The sequence below is a fragment of the Cyrtonyx montezumae genome, unplaced genomic scaffold, assembly GCF_038088225.1.
Source record: "Cyrtonyx montezumae isolate F1298 unplaced genomic scaffold, pur_monq_1.0 scaffold_4, whole genome shotgun sequence".
Classification (NCBI taxonomy): domain Eukaryota; kingdom Metazoa; phylum Chordata; class Aves; order Galliformes; family Odontophoridae; genus Cyrtonyx; species Cyrtonyx montezumae.
In genome coordinates, this window is record NW_027072045.1 from 24,597,381 (window position 1) to 24,610,310 (window position 12,930).

At 37.4% G+C, this 12,930-nt stretch overlaps 1 protein-coding gene across 1 annotated transcript in view; it reads right to left on the bottom strand.

The window, feature by feature from the left end:
* Positions 1-12,930, bottom strand: part of ANK3 (ankyrin 3) — a 193,505-nt gene that overhangs the window by 98,602 nt on the left and 81,973 nt on the right. Inside the window, exons 9-13 of the mRNA XM_065746770.1 lie at positions 12,277-12,375; positions 7,994-8,191; positions 5,964-6,062; positions 3,457-3,555; positions 1,317-1,415 (exon numbers count right to left, since the gene is read on the bottom strand). Coding sequence (XP_065602842.1) covers positions 1,317-1,415; positions 3,457-3,555; positions 5,964-6,062; positions 7,994-8,191; positions 12,277-12,375 — 594 coding nt within the window. The remainder of the gene's footprint in view (positions 1-1,316; positions 1,416-3,456; positions 3,556-5,963; positions 6,063-7,993; positions 8,192-12,276; positions 12,376-12,930) is intronic.

The window sequence follows — 12,930 nt, forward strand, 5'->3', positions numbered from 1 at the left end:
TTCCTTACAAGTAGATGCTCTCACTGGTAACCAATTCACAGATGCTAATTTCACTGTGAAAAGTAGATCTCTTTGGAATTGCATGTATTTAAAAACTATTAAAAAAACAAAAAAAATCCTGGTTTGACCTATTAAGATGGTCATATATTGTGCCTATTTATCCACTTTCTCCCTGGAACTTTTGTTTCTGTAATTTGATATGATTCTTCAGTAACTCTTAAGTATTTCTTTGCTTTTGTCCTTTATTTCTCTCTGTTGCTTTTTTTTTTTTTTTTTTGGATGGTTTGTTCCTTTTTATCCAGCCATATTCCACATGTTTTCTGTGCCTTGCAACTTTTATTTTTTATTTTTTCTTATTATTTTTACTTTGTGCACACATCGTCACTTTCAGCTTGCTTTTCCTATACACAGACCAACTGATCCTTCAGCCAGGTAAAGGCAACAGTTGTCGATCTAGGATACTTGCTTTTCTTTTGTACGCTCCCTTCAGTGTTTGAGCTACACTATAATAATATTTTGCTCTTCCAAATTCTTTCCTTCCACTGACCCAGGCTGATTCATCTACTTTTCACAGAATCATCCACAGTATCATTTATCCTGAACTATTAAAATATCCTCCTGTATAATTCCATTCTTTGAGATGCAGAGAAATAATGCAAATTAATACATTTCCTATTCTTCCACAACAGTGATTTTTCAACTGAAGCAGGTTACCACATTCATCCACCCAATACTCAACTTGCTCTTCATCATCTTCATCTGCTGCTGAAAAACTCCTACAGGCAAGTTGCACTTCCTTTAGTATCACTGCATTTCCAGCTTACTTAGTCAGTCTCCTTCAGCTCCCCTTTGAACCCACTCCCCAAAACTCTCACATCTGTTTTCTAAGGAGTTTCAGAGCTGCCACCTCTCTGGTGGGCTCCCTAGGCAATGTTCTTTAAAAGCCTATTTCTGAATGCATACAGGCTGGTGCTTCAGGGGTATGACAACAGACATCAGCAGCATAGGGATTACAGTTTCACAAAAATAAAAACAGATTTGAGGTATTCCTCCTATCCCAAATCAAAAGTAAAAAACAGAATACTCTATATTAATTCATTAGTGGAAAAAAAAGTAATGGTATCAATCTGACATCTCTTGTCTTCCCTCTTACATTCAACTCACTCATTACTACAGTAATAAAGTAAGTAACAAAATACTAGTGGTCATTATGCTGAGGCCCTTGGCTTCATCTCCCTTTTCTCTTCCCAAATAACGCATGCAGGATGAATGCAATTTCCTGTTTTATTAAATAGCATAAGCATAAATAATCTTACCTTAGCTTTAGCCTCCACCTGAGCTCCATTCTGTACTAGGTATCGAACAACCTCTGTTTGGCCAGCTCTGGCAGCCATGTGCAGTGCTGTTTCTCCTCTCTAGCAACAACAGAAACAAGATAAAAGGTGACAAAAAAATTAAATAAAATAACACACAGGAAAAACAAATGCAATATATTTAATAATCACAAGTATATGCTGGTGATCCAATTCGAATAATCACAATTAGAAAATTCATAGGAGTTGTCTGTAAGCAAGTTAGGAGATTAAGCTCTGAACTGTATGGAAAACAATTTATTTCCCTTCCTTGACACAGCAGTGCCTTTGCATCTAGCCTTCTGCTGTAAAGAAAACACATTTTTGTACCTACTGCCACTTTACCAGCAGTGTTTAAAATTATATCAATTTAAATAAAGCCTATTTTAGTGGTTTTTGGTTTTTTGTTTGTTTGTTTTTTCAAATTCTTTCTATTGGGAAACGGCTGTAGGAGCAGGAAGGTCATGGTGATATGTACGAGCATAGTTTGCATGGCAACACAGACTATATACTTATGGAAAAGTATTAGATGTTGATAGGAGGTCACGATGCTCCTGGGCCAAGTGATAAACAACTCAAGGCAGAAAAGAACTGCTTCAGCTGAGCAACCCAAGTTGCCAAGACATCTATGGGAAACTTCTGTGATTATATTGTTCAGCCTGCCTTCAGCAAAGAGGGCCTCACAGGACTGCTGATAATTGTAACTATAGGTATTTTTTAGAGTAAGCTGTCCTTGATAGTCTATTCTGTTTAGCTAGCAGGTGTTCCCTTTGGGCTCTGTGTTACGCACTGGCCACGCTGATACGATGCTCAAAGGAAACTACACTGTGTGAACCTTGAGAAAAGTAAAAGCAGGAGATGGTCTGTGGTGAGTGAGGGAGGAAAAGTGCACTTTGAAACAGGGGACGCCCTGCCAATGCTGCCTTTCACATCTGCTGCTGACACATTCCTGCCTGGTTTCTTAGGATTAGGATGATATCAAAAGTCGCCTCCTCCAGAACGTGTTTCTCACTGATGTTAATTGTTGGGAGTTGTTTTAAAGTCATTTTTCTCAAGGCTCTCTGCCAGTGGTTGTGTGATATTTTCTATACACCTCTGTCTTAAACACTAAGAATAAGTCTGTCTGGGTAATAAACTGAAGCCTGATCACTCATATATTGAGTCCTGTCGTGCTTCCCCGCCCAAGAGCAATTGACTCAGACCCTGATATCAGCGGCATCTGTCCATTCAAAAACATATTTTTCTTGGATTTTCTCCTGCTACACCTTATGCTCTTAGTATAATTTTAAATCTGGCAAGTACTGAAACGTGAGAATGTGGGGAAAAACATCACTATCATTTATATTGCTTCAAAGGCTTAATGAAAAACAAATATAAGTAATCTAGGATAAATTCAGGAGGGAATCTGCTTCCTAGATTTTTGGATGCAAGTATATCCTTAGGCACAAACATCTCATTTATGAAAATGGTATTGCAAATGTATATAATTTATACAACTAGCAGATGAAGACTTTAATACAATATTCTCTTCTAACTGCTCCTGTGTATGGAAGCTGAAAGGAAGATTTTAGAGACTGAAGTGCTGAAAAGAGTGAAGGAGGTCCTATTACTCTCCCATTTCTCAACTTTCAGGTACCATCTAACAATGACTATGTTTTTTATACATGCCCTGGGAGCCTCGGGGCACACAGTGCACTTTGTATGTCTGTATGGACACAGGCAACATGTCCTGAACATCTGCTGCAATCTGTTGATAACAGTGTAACTTCCCTTAAATGGTAGACCCCCGGAGTCCTGGGAGAACAGTCAAGTATGCTTCTCAAAAATTACATGAGAGAAGCTACAGTATGTGCTGATTCTTTACTTCAGAAAATAAAGGAATAGAGCCTGCTTGAGGTCAGCCTTTTCTGAGGTCTCCTTAATCTGTCAAGCACCTCCCAAGAAAGTGCCAACAGGCCATGCTTTCACATGACTCCAACAGGAGCCATGACTACTAAGGAGGTGAGTAACCAACACCATAATTAGGCACTTCACAACAGTGCTGCTCACAGACACTGTAACACATTCGCAGCTCTGTTGTGCTGAAAAGCAACTTGTTACTCACCACGTTGGTAGTGTTGGGTGATGCTCCATGATGCATTAGCTGTGACACGATATTTACATGTCCCATGAAGGCAGCAACATGGATTGGAGTTAGGCCCGACTGAAAAGAAAACCAACAACCAAACTTATATGTCTCCTTCCACACCTCTTCACAAAATTGCTATGGAGAAAGAAATTCTTTTGAAACAGGTAAGCCCAAGTGCTTGCTCTTCTAAAAAAAAATACACATCTTTAAAGAGCATGTAGATTTCAAAACACTGATGAGCATGACTCATGAGCAAGCAAAGACACTAGGAATTTAATGCAGAGATAAGACTTTCTACAACATACATACAATGCAAAAAAGATAGTGTTCTTTGTCCCCATGAAATCCAGTTGCTCTTATTGAAAAATAAAGCCTACTGTTTTCAGTGGTGAGCTCAACATCTAACTGCTTCTTCAGGAGAATCTGAATTCAAAACCACAGCGTACAGCAAGAGAGGCACAGACACATACAACACACACTGAAGAGAAATTCCCCTTCCCTCAGCACCTTGCAGCATCATCATCTTTATAAACCTGCACCACTGCCCTTCTACAGGATATAAAGAACCAACTGCAGAGGTCATTTAGCAGGGTATGATGTAAGGGATTTTGCCTCAAAAGTCCAATCAACAGTTAATTCTTGGAGTAGAATTATCCTAAAGTTTCTTCACAGCTGCTTCTGCACAACCGTAGCAACAGCCAGCCATGGGTTGCAAAGGGAAGTTTTGCTATCAAGTAAAGGAGAAACCTCAGCAAATCTTTGGATATGCCCTGACTATGCAACTTCCTCACTGATGTACAGAAGCCCCAAGAAGGTAGAGGTGAAGACAACACACTTCTGTTACTTTCCAATGTAGAACAGCAAACATGAGTAGGGAGGCACAAAAACTGGTTATTTCTTTTTCCTGATTCATGGAAGTTAGTAAATATCGTTAAAATAGTATACCATGGGAAATGCAATGCATTTATGTCCTATTTGACCATAAACACTAACTCATACCGTAGAGATTCAAGCCTGCAGCTGAAAATGGAATGTGCAAACAGAAGCATGGAATCTACCTGGAAAACAGAATTTGCCAGGAAAAAAGATAAAAAACATTACCTCTAATTATCTACTTATCAGCACTAATAACTATTTGGTAACATAGGAATGCTCTGAATTGAGCCTTTAAACAAGCCTTAAAGCTCGTTACAGTGTTACAGACAGCAACTTGAAAAGGCAGGAAGGCACGCAGAGCCCCTCAGTAAAGTACCGTGATGAGTCTCAACAAATGCAGGGGCACGAGATTATGTGCAGTGACAGGAAATCAAGGAAGAGCTCTTGTGTTCAGAAAATTTGCTTGAATAAATAATTCAGAAAGTTCAGAGAGTGCCAATCAGAAGGTTAAGCTGGTTGACTTGCATAGTAGTGTAAAAAAAAAGAAAAAAATAACAGTAGTAATTCTTCGTATTTAAAATAGTTAAAAATGAACAGAAAAATTTTCTACTTCCACAGAGACTGATCAATACATAGGACAATCATGGCACCTTTGATGTAAAAGATCTGTTATGGTTCTGTGATTTTTGTGCCTCTGTGCCTTTCACTCCTCTACAAACTTGACATCAAACTACACTCTGCAAGCTGCATCCACAAGCTTTGTGGCTTTATAAGCTAGTTTGGAGTTTAGTGAGCTGTAGCAAGGCTCAGTTCTTTCTCAAGAAAGCTAAGAAAGGAACTGTGACTTGCTACTGAATAATTAGAATAAAACCCATGAATCAAATGAAATTCCATTCAGAGGAGATAAGTTGCTCCCACTTGTATCTTTTTTAATCAGTGATTATTTATCATTTTCAGGATTATCATTATTTATCATAATCAGGATTATTTATCATTTTCTGACCTGCCTTCTTCCATAGTGGTTCCATGTTTATATATGTAACCTTTGCTCCTAATTTGGCAGAACATACAAATACAAAAAAATAAAAAGCCAAATTTTCTCATAGGTTCCTAGTTAATTTCTAAACTGTGCCAAGAACTACATGTAGACTACCTTGCACTGTCTGAAATAGTAGTATATTGATTGCTGTCTAACTTATTTGAGATGACCTGTGACGAATATCATTTCTATGTGGAAAGTCAAACCAAGGTCTGTGAATTAAATCACCTTTAGAATTAAGACTTGAATGAAGCAGTCTTCACTCTGATCTCCTTAGCAGGGCAAATATATATTCTGTGTATTTAATTACAAACAGAAATAGACAGAAATGATCATCCTTAAAATTTTACCAGTTGTGTCACTTGTTATCCCCATTGCCTTTCCAAAATATATCAGTTCTTTGGGTGTTCTGCCCATAAGGGCGACTATACAGTTTCATTATCTTTTAATATCTAACTAAAAATCATTGCTGACTTGAGTGGTACGTGCTCTTTCAGAAATACTCTATTAATCAATATAGACAATTTTGTAGGAAAAAAAAAACAAATGTGAAAAGACCACTTCTCACCTCAGTCACAGCTTGGATTGATGCACCATGCTTCAGAAGAAGTTCCATTACTTTTATTCTGTTCTTCTTACAGGCAATGTGCAGGGGTGTGAAACCATTCTGTAAATGAGAAAGAACACCATGAGAAAAAATGAGAAAAAACCATTCTGTAAATGAGAAAGTTTTGATACTTTGTATGTATTAAAAAGTAGAATTGGGTATGGAATTCACATGAAGTATTCCTCTGAGATAACAAAACTCCCCCCAGATTTGTTTTGGCACCATTAAACTGTTCATGTAAAAAAGAGAAAAAAATCTTCTTAAAAGCAAGAAAATGACCTAATACAGCCATTTTTTATTATTACATATATTGCCCATTCTAATTAAAAAATAATAATTCCTATTTATGTAGAACTTTCAAAAATTTCAGTTTTTGCTTAAGGATATTCACTTTTTGGTAGTCCCTCTTTTCATCCCTCTTGTTTTGACTTGTCAGAACTGCTGGAGAAAATGAGCACTTCATGTTTACAAGCTCCGACATTTAGATCCTTTTCTAAATTATCTTATTATTCTTTCTTCTTTCATTCATTATATGCCACTTTACTAGAATTGTCCTCTCTTCCATGCATGCATAGCAATGTAAACATTTTAAACTACCACCTTATTAGGCACAAAGCGATAGAGCACAACACAAGTAAAACAGGAAAATAAGCTGTCCAGAACATCAACATCAAAGCAGTGAATATTGATGCCACTCTGTATACTCATCAGGAAAACCCATAGAAACAATTCCGATTCAGATCTGATCAACAATCAGCTTGTTACCTGCCATATAGTAAAGACTACAATATGCCTTTGTAATGTGTGGTCAGCGCAATTGTCTGTTCCAGTTAAGCATGAGCAGCTCTCAACTCTGCTCCATTATAGTGGACAAGAGCCAGGGTAAGCTCAGAAGTTTTTCAGGGAAGGGTAAGGCCTGAATTCTTGATACCGCACTCAGGCCCCTTCTACTTAATCATTCTGAGTGTAGATCAGGACAGAATAGAAGGAAATTGAAATCTGTGGCTAGGTTACAAGACCAATCAAAAGCCACTGCCAGCAACTCTGAAAAATCAAAACTGATAATGCTTTGATTATTACATAATGATAAAATAAATCTTACAGGACCACAATCCTTTCCACTTGCCTGTTATATAGAACAAAACTTGATTATTGTAATATGTTGACCAAATACGAAAAATACACCAAGGACAGATTTATCTGATGCAGTAAACAGGGAAGCTGAGAGGAGCAGATCTTTGGAGCCTGTGCTGTTCTCTAGACAGCGTCAACCCTGCCAGCTTTACAAGATTTCAGGAATTCACATAACTAAACAGGGATTTGTTTCAGAAGTAAAATGTTTTGGAACAGTTATTGAAGACCCATTTAAAAAAAAAGCAAAAAACCAACATTTTAAAGACAGCAAACTGCAAAAAGATATTCATTTTTTAAATAAGGAATTTGGGTTGCCATGCAGTTTAATTACAATAGCAGTTTTTATTTCTGAATCTGGTTTTGAAGTATAAATACTTATGGCTCCACTGGTATAATTATAAAATACCACAAGTATTACTTAGGCAACTCATTCTTACCTTTTACCATTTTACATCTTTGGAAGCAAATAAAAATTTCCTTAATTTTAAAGGTTGGAGGTATTTATTTTCTTGATGAGCATACAGAAAATGAGAATTTTCTCTGTACTACAAACTACAGCAGTTACATTTGCAGCAGCTTAATCTATTCAGAATCGCAACAAGCTACCAGGAGGCAAAAGTGCTCCAGTTACACTAAAAATAGATAAACCACTGTTGACCATCCATAAGCAAAAGTCTGCTCTAATTGCATGAAACACATTACCGATACTTTGAACCTCGAGCATCCTCTCTTGTGCTGTACTAATACAACACAGACTCGCTGTCAAACATCAGCAGGCAGAAAATAACTCACAAACAAATCTCACAGCAACTTTGGAAGAATGTTTAGCTGTGAATAGTAACCTGCTGTGTACTCACCAGTGCTTTGGCATTAGGATTAGCTTTCTTGTCCAAGAGAACCTTGGCAACTTTGTAGTGGCCACAGTGGGCGGCAACATGCAGCGCAGTCAGATAGTCATTAGTGACATCATCCACAGGCACGTTGTGCTGAATCAGGAGCTGAACACAGTTTAGATGATCTCCTTGTGTTGCCATGTGCAATGGAGACAAACCATTCTGCAAACAAAAAGAGCCAGTGCTGATGGGTTACCGGATGCTCAGAGGATTGAAACTCTCACCTTGTCCTTACAGTATGCGTTATATGAAGGATTTCACAAGCCTGTAGGGAACCCAAAATCAACTAAGTATGTTGAGTGTAACAGTGATGGATCTTAGTCTGATAAAAGCCACATGGTTTGGAGCTTGTCTGGTAAGTTTATAGACAGCTCTACTTTAAAAAGTAGCATAAGAACAATGCTATGAAAGGTTAGCTTATTTCAGCTAGCATAACTCTGGCAACTTACCTGAGCTAAGTAAGTTATGCGAAGAACAATGCTGTTATGGTTTATACTATATGGTTTATATGGTTTATACTATAAACCATAACAAATGCATAGTGACTTAACACCCTAACCAGCACATCTGTTGTTTTATATGCCAGGCAGAAGAGAACAGGGCCAGAGCATCAGCCACTAATCACTACAAGTTTCCCTCATCCCTCCCCTAGTGCTTTCCTAAATTTGGTTGCACACACAACCTTACACATCTGTGGAGACCATTCTTCAGATATTTTTATAACAGCATGTGCAACTGGGCAAAAAAAATCTGAATGAGACCACCGTGATGTGACCTACCAGAAGTTGACAAAACTATTTAAACAGGGAAATGCCTGAAACATTCCTGTTTAGGTACTAAATCTCCAACACGACTTGCTGCTTGCAAACCTTACAACAGCTAATCAGCAAGCTGCTGCCTTTATTACTTTACCAGAGTAAAATACACTAAGCACAAGAGAAATAATTCCCATTTGTATTCTCTTTTTACTTGGTCTTTCTGTTGCCAAAATTAGATTCAAGTTCAAGAGTAACATGTAACACTACATAATCTATAAATGACTGACAGTATACTGTTTGCCATCATGAAGAAAATAAAACTCACTCTCTTAGATGCAGTGCCCTCATGTGACCACAGTTAGCAAAGGCACAGTTGCAGTGTATAACTGGAGCTTCCCTCCCCTCCCAAGGCAATATCACAATATCATAACAGTAGTAACAAACTTTCAAAGTAAAGGTGGAAATACACTGATTTTTTTTTTTTAAGTGGCATGGTATGTATAGTAGAAGTTTAGTGAAAGAAAACAGGCTAATGCTGTCCTAATTTGAATGCAATTTTTTTCAGTGTTGAAAAGCAGAGATTCTTGGACATGGTTCTATCTTCTGAGTATGGTTATCTCATAGGCTTCTCATTTGTGATTTATGTTGGCTAGGATGAACCTCTCTCCCATCCCCAAAGGTTACTGCAGCAATTATGTAAGCGAAAGCTAGATACTAGCATTGCAATCTCAAGTATTTTTACTGTCTTCTGATGTAGTTAAATAGAATTGAATAAAGAAAAATCACCTCCTCGGTGAGGGCATTTTAGGTGATAGCAAAAAAATCATGAAAGCTGATATGCTGTTCTGTTTTATTGTTAAAAGACTCTCCAGGTAAAAAAATGTCATTCATTCAACAAACGTCAGTAAACCACACTTATTTATAGACTAAGAAATTGGGTAGATGGGACTCCCTCATAGAAAAGACTTGTAAGGAGAAGGCTGAAATTGATGAAAAAGAAGGGAAAAAACAGAGCAGCCACACATCTATTAAGGAAAATCAACAAGATGCTTGACAAAAACCCATTGTAGATGAGAAAATAGACTTTATACAAAAGAGCAAGAGAAAACACTAGCTATTAAAGGCATTAATAGAGACAAAGATAATTGTCTTTTGTTATGACAAAATATATTTGCTCATAATTCTGTTGCAGTAAAATATACACTGCAATCTTAAGCCAGTTAGAATTTCAATGTCTTTGATTTCCCATTTATAACACAAAAACATTATGTGTAACACTTTTATCCTGTACCACATCCATGTTGTCATACAATGTTTGTAAAAAGTCATTTGGTACTATGAGATGGAGCTACTATATAATAGTTATATGTTGCTTTTATGCAGATTGTCTAGAAAATATTCAAAGGTGAAGTTTAACAGGACTGAAAGAGATCAGTGGTAGATCAAATAGAGAATCAAACGACTGATTGGGCAAAAAACCAGTAAATGAAGATGGAAACTGACACACAGAGATAGCATATCTCACAAATAGCAAATCAGTGCATATTCAAGGCTACAATTCAGGTTCTTTTTGCTCTTGGAAACTCAGAATAAACTAGTAGGTCTCTATCTCCTCTGAAAATAAACCTAAGTTTATTCCAGTGTAAAAAAGGACCTTCACTATCCTAAATAATCTCTTAACAGGAAATAGCTATCAAACTGCAGTCTAGTTATTCTTAAATAATTTCATTTAATAGGAGAAAACTTTGAAATGTTCCAATTCTTTCAAAGATGTGTTCTATTTCAGATAATGTATGGCTTAATTTTAAAAGAATGGAATTATGTATTTTACAAGATCATTGTACCACAGTTTAGTGCCAAATGAATGGCTTCATTAGTGTCACTCAAAGGTACCTCCACTTCCTAGATTACCTTCTGAAAACAGAAGAATTTACACATCAGAGAGAAAGTTAGGAAGTTCTACACTTTTTTCTGCTCATTTTTAACACATGACATAGTTTTCCCTTCTCTGAGAGGAGCTCTCATTTTGCTGGAGGTTTTCAAACAAGCCTCTGCAGCTCAGCATCCAAAGTGAGCTCTCCAGGCTTGTGTTATTTCAAATGCACCAACCTATGCTCTCACCTGTCTGATTTCAGCTAATTAACTTTGGGCCAGACAGTGACCTTCCGTGAATCTCCTCAGAGGAAAAACAAATTCAAAACCTACAGGCGCTGAATGGCAGGTTAAGCTTCAGGATTACACCTGGCAGCGTGAAATCCATATGGTAAAGAAACATAGAAGAGGAGATCTCATTTAAGACAATGAAAACCAAAGCAATGGATTTTATATTTCTTCCTTCAAGTAATTAACTGAGCTACCAGAGAGCATGGAAAACGCTAACTGCCTGAAGTACAAGCCATAGACCCAGTGTGGCACAAACAAGGAGATATGCCCTGGAAAGCTTCTTGCTGCCTCCTTCTGCTTGAGGAAATTCTAAGTCTGGGTTCCTGGAGTCCATGGAAACTCAACATGCAGAGGATGGGTGGATCCTGTCTGTCAGATTACTCATGACAGCACTTGCCAGTGACTCGCTGAGCTGAAGAAAGCTGGTGTCAGCCTCCCCAAACAAAAGCTAAATATAGTTCAGGGAAGGAAAAAAAGAAAAAAAGGAGGAGGAGAAAAGCAGAATACAGAAGGGCACATAGACAGAATAGGGCAGGATGACAGAAGAGAGAAGAAATAACAGAAGGAAACATGACATGTTTCTTATAAACTTTGAGGAAAAAAAGGTGGAGGAAGGTATCTTGGAAAAGAACATAAAAAAAACAACAAAATTCAACTGCCAGTCCTTGGATGGGAAAGTCATGGAATGTGTTGCACTACAAACAAGGCTACTGTGCTGAGATTTAAAACCTTCAAGAGCTACAGCACAAACCACCAGAAGAATTCTTGCAAGCTTGTGCTTCAATCCCAGCCCTTGGGTCTAAAGCAATCTGCACATTCTAGTGCAGGTGATGAGAAATTCCCATGAAGAACTTTGCATAATAAACTGTAGGGAGAAAAAGAGTGAAGAAACTGGTAATCAGTCCAATTCCTAATGAAACACAAGCTGTAACCTTTGTAGATGTTACTCCATTTATATCTTTTATCTCTTTTCTAGCCTTAGGGAAATCTAACGCAAGCTGAAAATATATTGTAATCACCATGTATTTGTTCCATGATACAGACATTTTCTAGCTAATGTTATTCTAAGCAGTGGGGTTACCATGCATGTTTTTTTGGTTGGCAGTGAAACCTTTTCTTGTGCATCTTGATTTAACATGTTTTAGATATTCAGACAAGTGCTACAGATGGCATCCACTTTGGAGAGCTCCCACACAGGTACTTTAAATAGCTATGAAACAGGGAAGTTATTATCAAGCCCTTAAATATATCATGATATCATGCAGAATTACATTTTCAAAAAAGTACAAGGACTATCCCAGCAGAAAATAGCACAGTATCAGTTACCTTTGTTTTGGAAAGAATAGGAGCACCACGATCCAGCAGCATTTCTACAACTTGTTCATGGCCGCTTCTTGCTCCACAGTGGAGGGGGGTCAACCCATCCTGGGAGACACAAGCATTATAATCTATTAAATTCAAACATTTTTTTCCCCACTTCAAAATAAAAAAAAATAAACAAAAAAACTTCAATGCCTAAAGAAACTATTTTCTAGAGGATGCTGATCTTGTGCATCTGAAGAGTGGAACCCATTTATTTTAAAGGACAGAGTACATTTTGGCTCCATTTTTAAAATACGTAGATAGTCATATCAAATTGGCACTTGTACAATGGGCTCTTCCACTTTTACATGCATTAAAAAAAAAGATAAGATTGTACATCAAGTACTTTTTGATTGCATGCCTTTAAGAAAACTAGGTCAGTCAGTAAGCATCAAAACAAATGGATATTTCTTATATCCATTTGGATGTAAGGAGGAGGAGAAAAAAAAACTTTCTTATTGAGTTTGATTTTATCACTTTGATCTTGACAGGTGTAGAGCAGATTAGAAAACCATCTTAAACCCGTGTGGTAAAAGTATGCTGGATTAATTCCTGTTTCCTGTAGAGTAAACCATAATTGTGCAACTTGCAGCTGAATGCCCAGCCTAGGGTCACAGT